The 18,530-nt window shown below is 48.7% G+C and overlaps 2 protein-coding genes across 8 annotated transcripts; one reads left to right on the top strand and one right to left on the bottom strand.

Moving 5' to 3' along the window:
- Positions 1 to 1,357: 1,357 nt before the first annotated feature.
- LOC102576699 (transmembrane reductase CYB561D2) lies at positions 1,358 to 7,897 on the bottom strand. Of its 2 annotated transcripts, none has more exons than XM_019475936.2 (3): positions 7,826 to 7,897; positions 6,123 to 6,160; positions 1,358 to 4,424 (listed from the first exon to the last, which is right to left on the bottom strand). In XM_019475936.2, the coding sequence occupies exons 1-3, from the start codon at positions 7,827 to 7,829 to the stop codon at positions 3,921 to 3,923; spliced, it is 546 nt and encodes a 181-aa protein (XP_019331481.1). In that variant the 5' UTR covers positions 7,830 to 7,897; the 3' UTR covers positions 1,358 to 3,920. The 2 variants fall into 2 exon arrangements, with proteins under 2 accessions (XP_019331481.1, XP_006266452.1); XM_006266390.4 differs by lacking the exon at positions 7,826 to 7,897 and adding an exon at positions 7,487 to 7,757.
- Positions 7,898 to 8,014: 117 nt separating this feature from the next.
- NPRL2 (NPR2 like, GATOR1 complex subunit) lies at positions 8,015 to 18,503 on the top strand. Of its 6 annotated transcripts, none has more exons than XM_006266389.4 (13): positions 8,015 to 8,089; positions 8,936 to 9,072; positions 9,211 to 9,295; positions 9,593 to 9,684; positions 11,017 to 11,185; positions 12,216 to 12,324; positions 12,954 to 13,090; positions 14,185 to 14,282; positions 14,573 to 14,609; positions 15,470 to 15,563; positions 16,504 to 16,621; positions 17,116 to 17,258; positions 17,979 to 18,503. In XM_006266389.4, the coding sequence occupies exons 3-13, from the start codon at positions 9,218 to 9,220 to the stop codon at positions 18,044 to 18,046; spliced, it is 1,143 nt and encodes a 380-aa protein (XP_006266451.1). In that variant the 5' UTR covers positions 8,015 to 8,089; positions 8,936 to 9,072; positions 9,211 to 9,217; the 3' UTR covers positions 18,047 to 18,503. The 6 variants fall into 6 exon arrangements, with proteins under 6 accessions (XP_006266451.1, XP_006266449.1, XP_014455593.1 ...); XM_006266387.4 differs by having other exon boundaries at positions 9,182 to 9,295; XM_014600107.3 differs by having other exon boundaries at positions 9,153 to 9,295.
- Positions 18,504 to 18,530: the final 27 nt, after the last annotated feature.

The following is an 18,530-nucleotide window of genomic DNA, read 5'->3' as shown; positions in this document are numbered from 1 at the left end:
AGTGGCAACCAACAAGCGCTGGTGAAATTAAGCCCTAGCCTGAGAATGGCATGAAGAAACCATGCCAAGACAAGTAAGCAAGATACTGCCTGCTGCTGCACACTTCTGTGCTAGAAGCCTTCATGATGCAGGCTCAAGAAGGCTACTTGGTACCAAAGAGCTGCAGTTACAGCTGCCAGTTCTCCAGCTGCCTTCCCATCGCATCATAATGTGCATGGCCTGGTTTTACAAGCTAGTTCGAAGGGAGGGTACTATCCATCAGACTGCAGAAAGAAATCAGCATGGCATCTGGCCAGACTCTCACCAAAGGATGCTGTGAAGATTTTGAAGCTGGAAGGGGAGGGTTTGACAAGAACTTTTAGCAGGTGTAACAAACAGACAGATGGAAAAAGGCTGTGTGAAGTGGCAGACTAAAAGCAGCATTGAACTCTTCCTTGTCTGGACTCTGAGTAAGAAATTGCCTGCATAGTTCTCTTGAGGTACTACTAATGCAATTCTAAATATGCTACTGATAACCTGACCCTAGCCTCTGTCACTATCCGTGGACGAGTGAGGTGAAGGGGGGTGCCCTTAGTATTTCCTTCTTAGTGTGGCTACCGTCTTTGTTCGCTCCTGAAGATTCATGTAATTTAATAACTGCTTCAGCTTCTTCTGTGGTATTATTCTCTGCTCCAAACCAGTCTGGGAGCTGTACTAGGAATTGAACTATGATGCCATAGGTCAGAAGTGAGGAGCCTCGGCAAAACTGGTTGGGGGCACAGCTGGACTAGCAAGTGCTGTGCAGAATGCAAGAAAATGGTATTAGCAGAAGGGAGATGCAGCAGGCTGCAAATAGCAAGTGGTGTTGGAGATCAGGACTCAAAGCATGACCTAGCAGACTGGGTTCTGGAGTAGGATAGAGAAGAGGTATAGGTCACTGGAGAAAACGGGCAGATTATGGACCAGGGACAAGAAAAAGGATGATGCCTCAAGTTTTCCATTGTGATAGAAGCTTCCCTGTAATCTCCATTCCCACTGTGGCCCCTACAGTCCATACAGGTGGAATTCAGTTGTACTCATCTTGTGCACCCAATACTGTCTAGACTGGAGGAAATGAGTTCCAGTACAGTGCTCCCAAAATACAAATTGGCCTGCTTGTGCTGTACCAGTTAACATGGTAGGTTGGATAGGAGCATTGAGGCAAAGGGGCTATTCTTACCCTGTGTTACTAAATTCTTCCTGTTGTTGTAGGACTGAAAAACACCAGCTAAGTGTGGAGACTTCTGTTTTCCCATGAGTGAGTATCTTCTTCAGTAGATGAAGAGGTTTCCTTCTATTAAAAAAAACCCAAGAACCCCACCTACAAAAGCCAGTCCAGTTATAGCTGTTAGAAACTTTTTTTATTGTATATATAAAAGGCTCTGGATGCAGATTGAATTTTCTTGCTCAGGTCTTTCCCAGTTCACCTGTCCTGCAGAGACTAGGATGTGCTTTTTACAAGTGGGCTGAAAGTGCTGCTATCTACTGATGCAGTTCTTCTATCCTGAAACTTATAAGAAATTGAGGCTCCCCCACCTATGAAACCATTTCTTGATCCCTTGTACCCATAAGGCTACATGGGACTTTGCTGCTGTTAAGGTAGGTTCATTAACTCATTCAACTGGGAAGGAAAGCCACAAACATGACACACTGTGTGTTACAGGTGGGAATACGGCTTCATTCTGGAGCCAGGGATACTCCTATCCAGACAGCAGGAAAGACATTCCTCTCCCTACTCTTGATTGAAGGGATGTTTCTCAGGGATGTTCACAATCTGGACATCCCTTAAGCCAGTAAAATTCTGTGACCATGTAAAATGGGACTACTGTATGGCAGGTAATGCTCCAGGATGTGATACTGAGTCTTCTAAGGTGGATATCTTATGGTTCATCAGTTGTTTCCTAGTTTGTTCAAGTAACAGGTGAAGGCTCCTCTCATTGGGATCAGACACTAGCTTAGTCCATATGTACTAAGCCTCTCCCTCAAAAATGACTTGATTTTGGGAGACTTGTGTTCTCTTCCTTATGTGTTTTTTGTGAGAAGAGGAATCAAACCAGTAGTTGCATTCAGTTCCCAGCTCCATCATTCTGAAGCCAAAGTGCATTTTTCTATATTGTGTCATGGGAGGCTCACATTTCTCCTCTTCCCTGGGACAGCAGTATTTGCACCTTCCCTTTCAAACAAGATACTTGCTCCACCTCCACTCCTGGCCACCTGAGTGCCACAGGATCACCTGTACAAACCATTTCCCACCTCTCCCCCTGTTCCAGTGACAAATAAATCAAAGACAGTATGGTACATACAATGGGAACATTATCCAAGTAACATGCAGAGTAGGGACACAAGTACCTGCCTGATGCTAATACTCACATGGCCAGAAGGACAACAGTGAGCTAGAGCTTTAGCTCAAGGATGCATCAGAATCGGGGAGAGAAGCTGGTTTAGCAGCATTGCCTCCGTTCCTGGAGACTGTGTCCCTATCCTTAGCTCTACGCATTGTGTGACCCCAGGTAAGTCAGTTCCCCTACCTGTTAAGTGAAGCTAATTATGCTGATATGCTTCAAGTTGAGATAGTGGGGAGAGAGGCCCCCTTTCCCTTCTGTCTCCAAACTAGCTGGGCAACAGCTCCAGCCCTGCATGAGTTGCCACAAGCAAGCACGAAGTGAGATGCTCCCTTTCTTAGGTTGGTCCTTTCACTTGTAAGCCTGGAGATAACTGTTTTTTATAAATAATACATAAGCAGAGGCCCTTGTGCAGCTATATTCTGATACAGTGTGCAGTGAGGTGCTGAATCTCTGCCACAGTTGTAACTAAATATTCCAGGCCCCAGCAAATGCTGCAGAGGGTGAGCCAGAGCTCAGATGACATGCTGTCCTTTGCCAGGCAGCTGTATGCAGGAAAGAACTTTAATGGACTTTGATCCATTCAGGGGCTTCCAACACTGATGGCACCAGCCCTGAGGTGATGGGTATGGAGTTGGCTGTTTGCATTCCCACCTTGGGTTCAACTCCTGTCACAGAATGAGATTAACTCAGTAGCTCAAATCTCCTTGATGTCAAATTCTCTACTAGGGTACCTGGAAAGCTCCTCCTCTTGAAGGGAGAAAGCAGTCCCACCCCTGTCCTTCCAGACTTGTCTGCCCCAGGCCTGTGCATCTTCATATTGGCTCTTCTCCAAAGCAAGGCATGCCCCCTAGTTGGTATTCACATCCTATATGTTGTGATATGGATCTGTAAAGCACAGCCTCACAACTCCTCTCCCCATATTGGTTTAGAGTGACCTGTCCTGTGGGCTTCTTCATTGCTAGGAAATGCTGAGTTTTACTAACAAAAGTGACCTAGAGGGCAGAATGCAAGGTGCTCCCAGTTACAAGCAAATGGAACAAACTTCCCTGCGCTCAGCCACCTCTATATTCCCAGTGCTTATACGGGAGGAAAAAAAATGCATGAGACTTGAGCCTATTAAGCAGAAGTAGCCCTGAAAAGCCCTTTTGCTGCTGGCTGTACAAAGTCTGAGCAAGCAGGTATAGCATCCAGTGCAAACACTTTCAAGCTGTTTGCCACCTCCAGAGGCATGTACTGCTAGGACACTATTCAGCACCGGAGCAGGCATAGATGGATTACTGAGGTTTTTCACACAAAACACACATCTTAGCTGACAGCAACTGCAACCCTGAGATCAGGGCTGCAAGAAGTTTTCTGAAGAGCAGGTTCAACATGACAGACAGTTTCAGTAATAAAAAAAAATAGAACTCTAGCTCCAAGGAAACATCACACAACAGCAAGCAGGTGAGCTGCACTGGAGACTTCCTGAGCCCAAGGACCCAGAAGCCCCAGAATGCCTCATGGGCTATGTGCAGAACCTTCAAGGATCACAGGAAGGCAGTGTTCCAGCATCGTCCCTCAGGGCTTCATCCTTTTGCGGTAGAGGTAAGCATTGCTCACTTGATTCATGATAACCAGGCTGGTGAGGATGGGGCACAGTACTGCCAGGTACCAGAAGACCCCAGTCACCAAGGTGGTAAACCACAGGGAGCACATGCCCAGCATCAGGCTGGCACAGCCCAGGAGGTAGCAAACCAGCCCAGAGGTGGCGTGATAGAGCTTCAGCTTGGCCAGCGTCCAGTTTTTCATTAGCTTGGGGTACAGGAGGGCGAGGCCCCCCATACACTGCATGCTGGCATACAGCACAGTCAGCAAGCCAGTCAGGCCATGCCAGGTGACAAAGTGGGACTTGCCATTCAGGTACTTGTTGTAGCTGATGATGCCTAGGCCCAGCAAGGCACAGAGGAGACAGAGCAGCTGAAGTGCCCAATGGAAGCGGACCTTGACTTTGCGGGAGAAGGAGCGCAGCAGTGAGGTCTCTGGAGAGAAAACCAGCAGGGCTTCTGTCATCAAGAAGGAGAACTGGAGAAACAAGAACAATGGTTTAACACAGCTGTTGAAATGCAATGGACAAAGTAATGCCGGCACCTGCAACCTCTTCCTTATCATCTCCATGGAAACCAGAAGACTGAGGCCCCAAGGTGCTTTGGTGATGGAGGCTGTGCAGATGCCTAAGACAAACAACTACAATGTGGAGGAGTCGCAAGTTCAGCAATGGGGCTCTGCAATGGGGATCTTCCAGCAACCTGGAATGTAGCCCATCGCTCCCTGCTACTCTCCCAACTCATTTGGGCTAGGGCAGTGGCACGCAACGTTCCAGCCCCATGGGCCAGATGAATGATACGGGGTTGGACCATGGTTGTGACCCTGTGCATCCAAATCCAGCCTGGTGCCAGCCCAACCCCACATGCAGGGCCATGTTATTTATCCCACAGGGCTCCCCACCAGGTCCAGAAATAAGTAGCAGGGGAACAGCAATTAATGCTGCCATGGCTCTTTCACTGCCAGATTTCCAGACCAGTGAGGAGCCCTGTGGGCCAGATGACTCAGCTCTGCAAGCCAGAGGTTGAGCACCACTGGGCTAGGATGCTGCCACCACACTTTCATTGTGGGGGTGGCAACAGAAGGGCTGGGCCAAGGAAGTGTGTGTGTGCTGGAAAATGCATCCTTGGGTGTGTCCTAATGAACACGCATGTGCAGGGGCACGCGTTTCCCATGGGACATAGCAGTGGCACATATTTGTGCTGCTGCTAATTGTTCCTGGGCATGCCCCTATGTGTGCACTTCAGCGTGCAGCAAAGTGACCTGGGTGGGGTAGGGGAGGCTAGGACCAGCACTTGTGCTGGCCTCAGCAGTCTTATCTGGGGTCCTGGCGGCCACCTAGGGAAGCAGCAGTACCAAGCCAGCCACTTGGAGCCTGGCTGGCAGCCTGAGTGTGACCCTGGCTGACCAGGCTCCCTTTCTGATGATGCATGCTGCTGCTGCATGTACCATACCACTTTTTTCAGCAGCAGTTTTTTTTTTACGCCAGGATCTCCTGGTGTCAAAAAAACTGCTGCGCTGCTAATTAGCAGTGTGGGAAACAGGTGCATGTGCACTGCATGTGGTTTGTGGTGCCTCAAACTGCTTTAAGGTGCTGCAAACTACATGTGTGTGCTCATCAGGACATGCCCTTGTTGCCAAGTTAGTTCTCTGCTTACTCCCAACAGTGACAAGTACTCACTATGCTGGGAGCACCAGAACTGCATTGTAGAACTGGTTTGCAGCCATTCAGTAAACATGCCTAGCCAGGTGTCTGGCTTAGCCAAGCATGCCCTGAGCAAAAGCACTTCATAGATGTTTTCAATAGCCTGGTACTACTGCTGAAACAAGCATGAGTGCCTGACTAACAACCTTTCAGGCTGGTTATGACCTGGAGAGGTGCTTTCTCTGTAGGGCTCAGGCAAGGGTAAAGAGCGGGTGTTGTGGGATTCCAGGCCCCACCACCCTATTCACCACTGCACACCATGCAGTCACACAAAGTTGTGCAAACTGGCTGTAAAACACACTCCTGTTCTGACTCATCAGCAAGTTACACCCACTGTGTCTTAGAGTTGTAAGTGATGCAAGGCAATGGTGAACTGAGCAGGTTGTGGGACACAGGCAGTGGGACTATCATGCTCAACTGATATGCAGGTTATAGGGTGGAAGGCAGGAATGCAGAGATCTTGTCTGACTTACCGCAAGTGACATTAAGAGAGGGTGCCAGGAGAATAAGCCTGGAATGAAATGAGAGAGACCAATGAGCCCTTTCAGACCAGCCATCCAGCACAGTGAAATGCAGTACAGTTGAAGACAAAAAAAAACCAAGCCAAAAAAAAAAAAGCTTCCTTCTAATGGGATGGATTAGGCACTTCAGAGAATGGAAAGGCATCGACACAAGGAATCCCTGAAGTTCAGGAGAGGGAGGAAGATCCAAGAGTTTAGGCACTAGCCTGGGACTGGGAAGCTGCAGGGCCAACTCCCTGCTCCATCACAGACCGCTTGTTTGAGCTTGGGCACATCACTTTTCTTTAGGTCCCCAAATCTTCCTGTGCCAGAAGATGCCACTTAGAGCACAAAAAAGGTAACATCCTCCCCTCCCACTGAGAGCTGTGCTGTGTGTGTCCTTTCTGGTAAATCCTAGAAGTCTTCCCTTGAGTGCTGTTCACTGGAGAAAATCTGTCAGCCCGTTTTGCTACTTCCCCAGCTGCACAATGGCAGATGCTCCAGCTTCAGTCTTAATATCAAGTCAAGCCTGTCCCAAGGCTGCTGCAACTGTGGGGCACTTCAGATGCTGTAACAACCCCCCAGGCTGGTTGAGTTGCTTTGCATCATTGGCGATTCTTTGGGTAGAGCAACCTGGCAGCGCCCATCTCCTCCCCAGGAATGGATGGCTGTTGGCTTGCGGGAAGCTCATCCACCCTTTGACAGGTCTTGTTTTTTAAGTCCTGGGGGATGCCCACACACCCTCCTCACCCAGGCTAGCTCAGGTGGGGGCACCAGCTTAGCTGGCAACAACTTGACTCTGGAACAGGCTGTACTGGTTTACATGGTACTAGATAGCAGACCAAGAGAGGCCTGGCCTGAAAAGGCCATCTTAACATGCCCCTTATGATTTTGCCTCCTTTCTGGATAATGAGACACACAAAACTAGGCACTCTAGGTTTCAAAGCTGACAGCGTGCCCTTAAAGATGTGCAGTTAAACCACACCTGTGAGCAGGAGCTGAAGCTTCACAGCTGAAGACTAGAAAAACTTGCAGCTAATGGACGGATTGGGCCAGCCTCAGCCATCGCTGGGACTGGCGCCCTGGTCTCGTCCTACTCTCTCCGTGGTGTGAGGACACCAGTCCCGGAGCTGCAGTAACCGAGTCACAAGAGGCCCGACGCCGGGGCTGCTGCCGGTCCCAAGCGGGGCCCGAGCGCTGGGACCGGCTCCGCGGGGGCGGGAGGGCGAAGGCGCCGGGGCCGGGGCGCAACTCGAGGCAGGGCGGTGTGCACACATCTGCACGCGGGGGTCGCCCCACGCCCAGCGCCTCCCCGAGTCCCCCCGCGCCCGACTTACTTGACCCGGGCCTGGCGACCACAGCCACGGACACGGGCAGCGCCAGCGAGACCAGGTGCGCCGCAGCGCCCGAGGCAGCGCGCAGGGAGCGGTAGATCCCCGACTCCGCCTCCGCGCTCAGGGCCATGGTGCGCGGAGCCGGTCTCGTGGCCCGGCCCGGCCCGGCAGCGCCGCTGCTGCGCTCGTACCCGGAGCCCGGGGGCGGCGGCGGACTGGGGGCGCCGAGACAGCCACCCGCCCGAGCCGCGGCAGCTCACCAGGAACTCTGCGGAGAGCAGGAAAAGCGCCCGCCGCCTCCTGATTGGCTAGATGGCCTTGTCCATCACCATAGAAACCCACCCATTTGAGGGTCCGGCCCGACGTATTGGTTGAGCCCCGCTGTCCATCACCAGTGGTACCCGCCCTCCTCGGAGCTGTCAACCCGCTTTGCCGTCTTCCTTCAGGACCACGTGACGAGAGGCGGTCTTAGAATGACACCACGTGACGCGAGCGGCCGGGGGGGGGGGGGGGCTTCGTTTGGCCCTACTGCGCATGCGGGAGGAGTGGGGCTGAGCTGTGCCTGCGCAGACGAGCGCGAGGCTGCTGGAGCGGCGCGGAGCGGAGGTGAGCGAGCGAGCGCCTGCCTTCCTGCCCTGGTCCTGTGCCGCCGCGGCTGTGAGGCTTCTGTCCGGGGCGCGGGGGCAGCCCGGCCGCCGCACGAGCGAGCGGACGCCCGGGGCCGGCGGGGCCGGCAGCGCTGCCAGGTGCACGGGAATGGTTGCACTTGCAGGGTACTTCCAACCCTCGTGCGATGCACGATCAATAATTGTCAAAGTGCTCAAGGCGTGCGGGGAGTTTTGAGGCCGTTATTGTTGCAAAACCCTCAGGGATTCTTCACTGACTTCGGGGCTTGCTGCCAGCGCTCGAGTCAGCCTGCTGGCCTCGAAATAAAAAAATGCTTCAGCTGTAGTGACCCAGTGCTCGCTCACTCGCTCACTGGCGACTTGAAGTGGGTAATATAAAGTAAATAGGACTTATTCGCATGTGTTCTCAGTGTACAGTAGTTTTTCAGCAAATGTGATCATTTTGATCTTCCAATATGATAATTTCATATTTAAGACCTGACAACGCTGGCCGCAGGGGGCAGGCGGCAGACCTCGTGGCCCCCAGCAACAGGCTGCGCCGGCATGGTGGTAGGGAGAAGCAAAGACCTGCTTGGTGCATGGTGACTCTCGGGGCCAGTGCCAGGCTAAGGCTGCAATGTGACGTGCCCAGTTGCTTGGGTCAGCGTCTGTGTTATCAGACAGGCTTGGGGCCAGGAGCCGGTGTGGGCCATCCTTGCCATAGAAACTGCAGTGGCACAGCTCGCACTTGCCTAGCAGGTCAGCCACAGGCCAGGCCATAGGCAGGGGCGGCCATGGGATCCAGTTCCTGCCCCCACAGCAATGTACATATCTTCTATTCAAACAGGTAGTGCCTAAAACCTGGAAGTCCTGGGCCCCGGTTCAAAAGCAGGAATGACGACCACAGGCTTTAGATCAGAAGAGCCAGACTTACCGCTGCTGTAACTTACTTCAGAGTTTGGGTTTCAGAGGTATTAAACCCAGGTCAGTCTCAGGTGTGTGCTGCTTCTTCCATGTTCTTCCTGGGAGGAGAATGGGACTTCTCTCACCCTCGTCTCTTCCAGGAGAACCTACCTTACTGCTTTTTTAATAGACACTGATGCTGCACATGCTGTCTTACAGCAGCATCATGGGGAGCAGCAGCAGAATTGAGTGCATCTTCTTCAGTGAATTCCACCCAACGCTGGGACCTAAAATAACCTACCAGGTCAGTGATCCCAGTCCGTTGGGGAACCTGGGTGTTCATTTACACTGTGCATGGAGAGCTCCAAGCAGGGCACTCCTCCTGTGGCTGACTCCCTCCATCTCCAGTGTGCTCCTGAGCCATTTGTATGTTTGATGGACTAAACTGAGATTCATTGTTACAATATAACTTCTAATGTTGTCTTCAAAAGTTCCTTTCTGGGGTCCTCGAGGACTGTTCCTTTTCCTTGCACTTAGTTTGCTGCTAGGTTTTGACTGGGTGCTCTACCCTCAGTGATGCATTGCTGCTTTGGCCATGCAGGTCCCAGAGGATTTCATATCCCGGGAGCTCTTTGATACGGTCCAGGTGTACATCATCACCAAACCTGAACTGCAGAACAAGCTCATCACAGTGTAAGTATAGCCCCCATTCACTCAAAGCAAGGGTCCAGCTTCCAGGCAAAGCTGAGCAAAGTTTAATTCTTTGCCTGCCCCCCCCCCCCCCCCCCCCCCCCCCCAGCTCAAAGGAGACTGACAGCAGTCGTGGCCTTAGGGGAGGGAAAACTGGGCACCTGCCCAGAGCCCTACATTTTAGGGGGCCCCAATGTTTTGTAACAGTTTTTTGGGGGGGTGAAGTTTGTGCAAGGAAGTTCTTTCTTCACCTTATTCATAAGTTTCATGGATAGGGCAGAGTGAAATTGAAAATGTCCAACTTGCTTATAGGTCATCAGAATTAAGCCTCTAAGGGGCCCCAAATGACTGTCTTGCCCAGGGCCCCAACAACTCTAAGGCCACCACTACTGACAGATCCATCTATCTGACAGCTGTCTGGTGGCCTAGATGACATAAGTAGTGGCTCCTGGTCCCAGTGGACAAGAGTGTGTGTTGCAGAACCCATCATAGCTGGTGCTCATTGTAGGCCCCCTTGGTACAGTCTTGGAGAAAGTCTGAGGATGGACCAGACTGGACCATTGGTGCTGAACTATGACTCCACCTCCAAATGAGGAAGCACGAAGCCTATGAGTTGGGAGAAGTTTGCTCTGCTACTACTTGGGCTGTAGCTCTGCTGTAGATAAGCAGAAGCTTTCTGTATCCAGGTCTGTCATCCTTAACCAGTGCTAGAGGTGCAGTCGAGAGCTTTTAGTTTAGCAGTTTCAACAAGGATGGAGCTGCTTGAAGCTAGAGCTGCTGAACTCCCCAAGTGTCAGTGCTGACTGGAAAGCACAGGCCTTGGGGAATGCAACAAGAAAGCAAAGAACATAGGCCCTTCCTTGAGAGTTTGGGCTGGTTTACCTTTGGCCACATTTACTTGAGCACTTGACTGGGCTTCTCTTGTTACCTATACAGTTAATAGCAAGGAGATGCCACAGTTGTTAATTTAAGTAGGGGTTCAAAGGTAACCTCCACACAGGATTTCAGTGCATTTGAATTATATAGAAAGTTTGAAGCATCCTGTTAAGGTTATTTGGGACAAAGCCTGGCAAAGGTGCTATTTTTTAAAGGACTCGCTTTCAATTAGTTCATAAATCTGTGTAAACATCTCAGGAAAACAGATTCTCAGAATATATCGTTCTGCACTTGGATTAAGTGTTGTGAGTTTGGGGAGGGGTCATTTTTCGTTTCATATAAAACCAACTGTAATTTTTGCTTAAAAAGTAAAATGGGATTAATTCTTCATGAAGCAGTTGGAACTGGTGCCCCCACGATTTCACAGTGATGGTTTGTGTGTCTCTTTCATTGTAATAGAACTGCTATGGAGAAGAAGCTGATTGGCTGCCCAGTTTGTATTGAGCACAAGAAGTACAGCCGGAATGCCTTGCTCTTCAACCTGGGCTTCGTTTGTGATGCTAGAGCTGAAACCTGTGCACTGGAGCCTATTGTAAAGAAACTGGCTGGCTATCTTACCACCTTAGAGGTCAGAGAGGTTTCCAGTGTACTATTCTATGTCCACTTTGTATAAAACCAGACTCAGTAATTTTGTGCTGTTTGCTCTAAAGTCAGGCCACAAAAGTCAGGTCATATGTATATAACCTAACTCTGCCCCTTAGGCATACATTATTGCCACACAGTGTTTGACTTTTATCACAAGGCAACTTGGGTAATTCAACATTAGTAGTACATTTTCATTATTATAGCTTATAAAAACAAATGTTATAAAGTTCAGGGGGTTGGACTAGATGACATCTGGAGGGTCCTTCCATCTCTTTATGGCTAAGGTAGGAGACAGTGAACACACTTGAGATAATATTTTCCAGTACTTTGTGCTAGGTACATTTGAAATTCAACATTAAAATCTCCATTTCCCTCTTACATCCTAAATTTCAAGATGGGAGTTGCTTAGAACTCCTTTTAACAAGTGTTCTACTAGGGATGTTTCCTTACAGGCACTGTAAGTGGTGGCAGTTGTATTCTGATCAAAATTCATTTCTATGCTTAAACATTGGAGCCCCAGGTGATAACCCCATAGTTAAAGTTGAATTCCATTTGATACCCAGCATGGGTGTTCAGCCTCTCTGTGGTGTATGTGAAATACATGTCCTCCTCAACTAAATGGCCAGAGAGAGTTTTCTTGAGGACTCACCACTAAATCTGTTAATTGGAGGTAAAACTAAGTCTGAAATTTAGCATATGTCTGTCTTTTTCTGTCAGGCATCTTAATAATTGAATAATGGATTTCTTGATTTTTTTTTTTTTTTTTCCCCCCCCCACCCCCAATAGAATTTACAGAAATCTCATGTATAGGTTATTTTGGAGGAAGTGAAGATTTTTCTAGTATTTCATTGTAAAGATAAAAACACCAGGGAGGCATCTTTATGACCTCTTTTTTCCTAACAGATCCAAGGTAGCTTTAGGGAGAGATACAAGGGTAATTGTCCACTGTTTCAAATTCTTACCGCCGATAAGCACTGTTGGGAGGAGGTAATGCTGACTCTCTTCTCTCCTAGCTGGAAAGTGGCTTTATCTCTAATGAAGAGAGTAAGCAAAAGCTGGTGCCGATCATGACCATCCTGTTGGAGGAGCTAAATGCCAAAGGAAAATGTACTTTGCCAATAGGTAACTACTGCTAGTTACAACAACTGATTATAATATTGCTCCCTTCTCTTTCCCTTTCTCAGCTGCTCAGTGAATGCTTTTTCATCGCTCTGAATTCTGAGCCAGGGTGACCTCCCAGTATGGCACCTGTAGCTTTTGTTGGAGGGCAGCTGTTGGGCTTGGAAATCCAGGTTTATGTCCCTTTACTCAGCTCTTTTTGGGGGTCTCTAAAGTACTGTTAGCATGAAGTTCATGGGCAGCAGGGGCACAGGAGAGGGAATGGACTTAGATATGCTTGGCAAGGGTTTGGGAAAGGTGCACTTCTCTCTTGCTGCCTCTTACCAGGGAGTCCGTTTATTAGTGAAATGGGGCTGCAGTACTTTGGGAAGCTAAATGCCCATGGATGTAGTTGCCATTGGACTAAACAGTCGTGCAAAGACAGTGGAAGGGGATGTTGACATTTGCCATGTAATTCCTGCCTTCAGGTGTCAGTGGTGACCACAGTACTGTAGAATACATGCTCTTTTATGTCCAGCCCTGATTTAAGCTGGGAAAGGTCAGAGACAGGGCAGGTATTTTTTATGAGCTTTGAGTGCTTTCAGAGGCAGTTCTTTCCCTACAGCATCTGTGTTCTCTATGTCTTCTCTCAGATGAGTCAAACACCATTCACCTGAAAGTGATTGAACTGCGGCCGGACCCTCCCATTGTGCAGGAGTATGATGTGCCTGTCTTCACTCAAGACAAAGATGACTTCTTTAACTCCCAGTGGGATCTCACCACCCAGCAGGTCAGAGTGCTTGACAACAGTGGGCTAAATATTGGGAAAAGATTTAATGGGGTCAGGTCCTGTTCTAGCAATTCAGTCCATTGAATGGAGATGTGACAGGAGGCAGTCATAGCACCTGGTATCTGGTGAACAGTGAGTTAACCACAACTTGGCTCCCTACTGTCCTTGCTCAGATGCTCAGGGATGCTGATAAATCAGCTGTTGAGGAGACAGGATGGCAAAAGCCTTCGGTTATGGAGCCCAGCCTTCTGAGACTGTATTGGAACCTGGTTCCCTTGAGGATAAGATCTTGCTGGCTGCTGCTGCATTTTGCTCAGCCATTCCCACCTAATATGATAAATGGTATTTGCCTTTTGCTTGATTTGGACACTTTATGAAGAAGGGTCTTTTTGGGTAACTAGGCCTGGTTAATGTCTGTTAAGTCAACAGACATGGGATTCTCACCTCTTATCCCCAATTACAGACATTTCCAAGTATTAATAGGATAGTTCTAATTCATCTATAAATTACTCTGTATCCTTGATATGGTGTTACATCTCCAACTAAAATCTTCTTTATGGTCTCATTTTGAATGCAGATTAGTCCTCTGTGCACATATGATGGATTTGAAAATTTGGTCTAAGGTCTCCCAGGTATTCAGTTCTGTAAAAGTATAATTTGTTCATGTGTGGCTGCAATGTTGGCTGCAGGATCCTTAGATACCAGATGTTCACATTTGGTTTGTATATTGACATTGCTGTCCCTTGTTAAAAAATACATGAAGGCAGTTACAGTCAAAAGTAAATGTAAATAAAGGCAAAAACTTGGATGTCTTGTCACCTTAACTCTGACTTCCAAGTTATACTTAGTGTGCTTGGATTTCTTTTAACTTAATTAAGGCACCCAAATAAATTTAACGCTGCCTTGTATTAACACTGAAAAAAAATCCTCACTGAAGTAAATTAGGCATTTTGAATGGAGATCCACTTCCTGGCAGTGTCATTACAACGGTTTCGCTAGCTCAGCTTAGGAAAGCCATCAGTGCAACACATACTGGTCTCTCCTGCAGATTTGTCACTCCACTCTTTAATGGCTCTCACATGCTGCTTATCTAGATCCTGCCATACATTGATGGATTTCGACATGTTCAGAAGATCTCAGCTGAAGCTGACGTGGAGCTCAATTTGGTGCGAATTGCCATCCAGAACTTGTTGTAAGTGCTACCTCAAGAGCAAAAGCAGTGGGAAGCAAGGAAAACATTTTATTCCCCTTTCTTTAGCCCTGCAGTCTGATCCTTTCAGCACCCTGGTCTCTCTATGTGGAAAATTATTCCATGCAGCTAAATACTCTTTCCTATAAAGAAAGCATTGCAAAAAGATGGGCCTGCAGTTGATAAATAGTAATAGAGAAACCAGTGTGTTGCTGAGGGGGAGGGGGAATGGAGTGGAGCTGATGTCATTTCTAACCAGAGCTCTCTAATGTGTGTTATTGCCTGTCTTGCAGATATTATGGGGTGGTGACTCTGGTCTCCATATTGCAGGTGGGTATGGCTAGAAGATTCCTGCCAGGAACGAAACTGCTCAGGTAGTGCGGGCTAGTGCTAAGGACCTTAAAATAAGGTTGTAAAGCTTTAGTGATGGCTTTAAGTCCACTGATGGTGGCCATGTTCTGCCAGGAACAAAGTGCATGCAGTGTAAAATTCTGCCCATAACCTTGCAGTAACACCTAGGGGCAGGAACATTCCTGCTTCTAACCGCTGGACCCAACTTGGTGTGAGCAGAGGGGAGCTTCTCTGTAGCTTCTTGTGTAGAATTTGGAGGAGCAAAAGCCCCTGCTAAAAGGTACTGGTGTTGGGAAGATGGAGAATTTTATGTTTCTGACCTGCATTTACCCCATATTAAGGCTTTTATGGTGGGGGCATTCATAGATTCATAGTCATAGATGTTAGGGTTGGAAGGGACCTCAGTAAGTCATCGAGTCCGACCCCTTGCCCTGGGCAGGAAAGAGTGCTGGGGCCAGATGACCCCAGCTAGGTGCTTGTCCAGTCTCCTCTTGAAGACCCCCCAAGGTAGGGGAGAGCACCACCTCCCTTGGAAGCCCATTCCAGATTCTTGCAACCCTTACTGTGAGGAAGTTCTTTCTAACGTTTAACCTAAATCTGCTCTCCGTCAATTTGTGGCCATTGTTCCTAGTTACTCCAGGGGGTGCCATAGTAAATAGAGCATCTTCAATTCCCTGCTGCCCTCCCCTGACAAATTTAAGGCACTTGTGAGGCATTTAGAGTTTTGTTTTGATTTTTCTAGTTCATGAGCTTCACCAGAAACTGAGGAGCCTTTGAATGGGAGTGTCATAGCTTTCTCTCTCACTTCCCCCAACTTTCCTCTTCTCCCCTCCTTCCAGTACTCAAATGTATACTGCACCACACCTAAAGTCCAGGACCTGGTGGATGATAAATGCCTCCAAGAAGAATGTCTGTCTTATGTCACCAAACAAGGTATAGTGGGCTTGAACTGAACTAGATATGAGCAGAGATGATATGGTCCCTGGCCCATCATGACTTCCAGGTTCCTTCCAAAGTCTGCTGTAGTAAAGGCTAGGGAATCAACATTTCAGCGTTTTGTTCTTCACTTGTGTTTGTTTCTAACCAAGAGTCATCACCTGGGAGCTTCTGTGTTAAGCATAGAATCATAGAAAATCAGGGTTGGAAGAGACCTCAGGTGGTCATGTAGTCCAACCGCCTGGTCAAAGTGGGACCATCTCCAACTGTATCATCCCAGATGGTGTCAGCCGGCTTTTAAAAACCTGCAAGGATAGAGATTCTACAAACTCTGGGCAGCCTGTTCCGGTGATTTACTACTCATGAGAGAGTTTCTCCTACTATCTAGCCTAATGATCTGTAAAGTATCAACATAAAGACACCAGTTTTTCGCATATGACAAAGTTACTTAGGTTGGTCAGAACCAGAGAGAACTGTGAGGAACTTCAGGGAGACCTGAGTAAGCCAGATTAGTAGATTGTAAAACAGGAAAAAGCATTCAGCATTAATACAACGCACAATACCCACTGCATTTGCATTAAAGCAAAGACGTACTTACCAGTTTCTAAATTGGGGCCCTGGACATCATAGTAGACAGTTAAGTGACAACATCTGCTTTATGTATCTGCAGCAAAAGTGGGGATAGGAGGGGGTATGTTTAATGATTCCAGTTGCATTATCACAGTCATTTAGACTGCTTTTGGAGTAGAGGGCACCCATCTCACAAAGGATCTTGGAAAACGAGAGAGAATTCAGAGAAGAGCAATGAGAGTGATCAAGGGCTTGAAAAAAATCTCACCACTGAGAGAGAAACAGTCACAATCATTGCTTTGGTGAGGAGACGGGTAATCCTGCATCTTGGCATTGGGGACTGCAGCGATGTCTTTGTTCCCTGTAGGTCACAAACGAGCCAGTCTGAGAGACGTCTTCCAGCTTTACTGTGGGCTAAGCCCTGGCACAACTGTGCGGGATCTCATCTCCCGCTACACCCTCCAGCTCCAGCGAGTGGATGAAAGGTCTGATGATGCTTTCTCTTTGAGAATTAAGCCCTTGGGATGAGGCTATGCCATTGCTGATTGTCAGTGAGAGTGCCATTGAATGATACTGACTTGGGAATGCAGGCAGCAGCCTCAAATCCTCATGAATAGTGTAGCAATGAAGTGACTCATCTGGGGGTCACAAAGTGAAACTTCATCAGAGTTTGGGTCTCCTGCTTCAGACTCCTCTTGAGCCCTTTCCTGTCAGATTGACTGCAGGATTCATTCCCTCAAAGCCATGCATCCCTTACTGCTAGGTTGTGACCACCAGCTCTGTTGTATGACATAGACTCAGCATTTGAATTGGCTCCAGGCTCAGCTGAGAGGATGAGCTGGGTTGGGACACAACAGAGCTCTCGCTGGCAGCTGTGGTGAAAGGAACTTGAGGCTTCTGCTCCAAGCCCCATCTACTTGCACTTTTTTCCCAGGATCACAGCCCTTCTGTGAGCATTTTGTTTTTCCGTCTCTTTCAGGAAGCTTATCCAGTTTGGCCTGATGAAGGACCTTATCCGAAGACTCCAGAAGTATCCCGTGAAGATAGTGCGGGAAGAGAGGAGTCACCCGGCACGGCTGTACACAGGCTGCCACAGTTATGATGAGATCTGCTGTAAAACAGGTACATGCATGAACGTTCCCAGAAACTGAGGTCTGTGTGCATGTCTATGGGCACTAGGTCTGCAATCTGAGATCTCCAACTGTGGAAAAACCTAGGAACCTCAGTTATGGCTTAGGACCTCATTGTGCTAGATGCTGTTCTTATAGAAGGGCTTCTATTCTGCTTCTCTCACTGTAAGTTGGATATGCAAATGTTGCTAGTTGCAGACTAGCAATCTAGTCTATTATCTTGGAGAATCACCTAGCTTTGAGAGAGATAACTGAGGCAGCTGTTTGACCTTTGCTGGGCTGGAGAGTGCGATCTTGGGGCTCCAGGAGAGTCTAGCTCAGAGGATCCTTTTAACAGAACCCATGTGACCCTTGTTTTTTTTCCCTTGTCCTTTCTTGAATATTAAAATAGTGTTCATGGATACATGTTGAACTGCATGGTCTTTCTCATCTAGAGCACCACCATAGGCCATGTTTAATGTGGCAAAGCTGTAATGGGTGAGGAGACCTAAAGTCTAGGACCTGTGTGTTGTCTGTTTTTGAGCTGATGAATGACTAAGTGGGTTGAGCATGGCCAGGAGTTGGATTCTGATTTCCACTCCATGCTTGTGTGTCCCCGTGTGTGATAATAATGGGGACAATACTGAAACTGGGCAGATGGACTAATGGCTAGTGCTGTATGTGTGCTCAGTAGTCTGGTTCTTGCATTATTGCTTCTGTGCTTCTTCCACAGGAATGAGCTACAGGGAGTTGGATGAAAGGCTTGAGAATGATCCTAACATCATTGTTTGCTGGAAATGAATCTCATGGGGAGCAGCAGAAGTATTCAGCGACCACCTTCCCAAGGAGAAAACACTGACAGATGGCTGGGCCCTCTGGGTCTCCCAGCTCAAGCTGCAGCCCCAGCCCCTGACCCTTTCAGCATGACTTGGCTCAGCCCGTGCTTTATCACTTAGGCTAAAGCTGCCTTGAGAGCGAGCGAGCATGGGCGCCTCTCCTCAGGCACAGGGCGGGTCTGCTGACAAGGCATGGGCACTGCTCCATGTGAGGCTAGGAGTAAGTGCTGAGGTGCTGCTGGGCATGTGCAACTGAAATCCTGCCCCGCGGGATCCCGCCTGTGCATCTCCTGCCAGCCCGTGCCAGGGAGGAGCAGAGCCGGCCGGGGCGCTGCCAGTGGCCGGTTGCTGTGAATAGAACGCGCGCGGAAGTCTCGGCTCCTCGTGGTAAACGGGAGAGCGGCCAGCTCCCCTCCGCCCGGGCCCTGCTGTCCCAGCTGTTTTTAATC

This window comes from Alligator mississippiensis, chromosome 12 (assembly GCF_030867095.1).
Source record: "Alligator mississippiensis isolate rAllMis1 chromosome 12, rAllMis1, whole genome shotgun sequence".
Taxonomy (NCBI): domain Eukaryota; kingdom Metazoa; phylum Chordata; order Crocodylia; family Alligatoridae; genus Alligator; species Alligator mississippiensis.
Note: the sequence above shows the minus strand (reverse complement) of the source record. Positions and strands in the feature narration are given on the sequence as shown.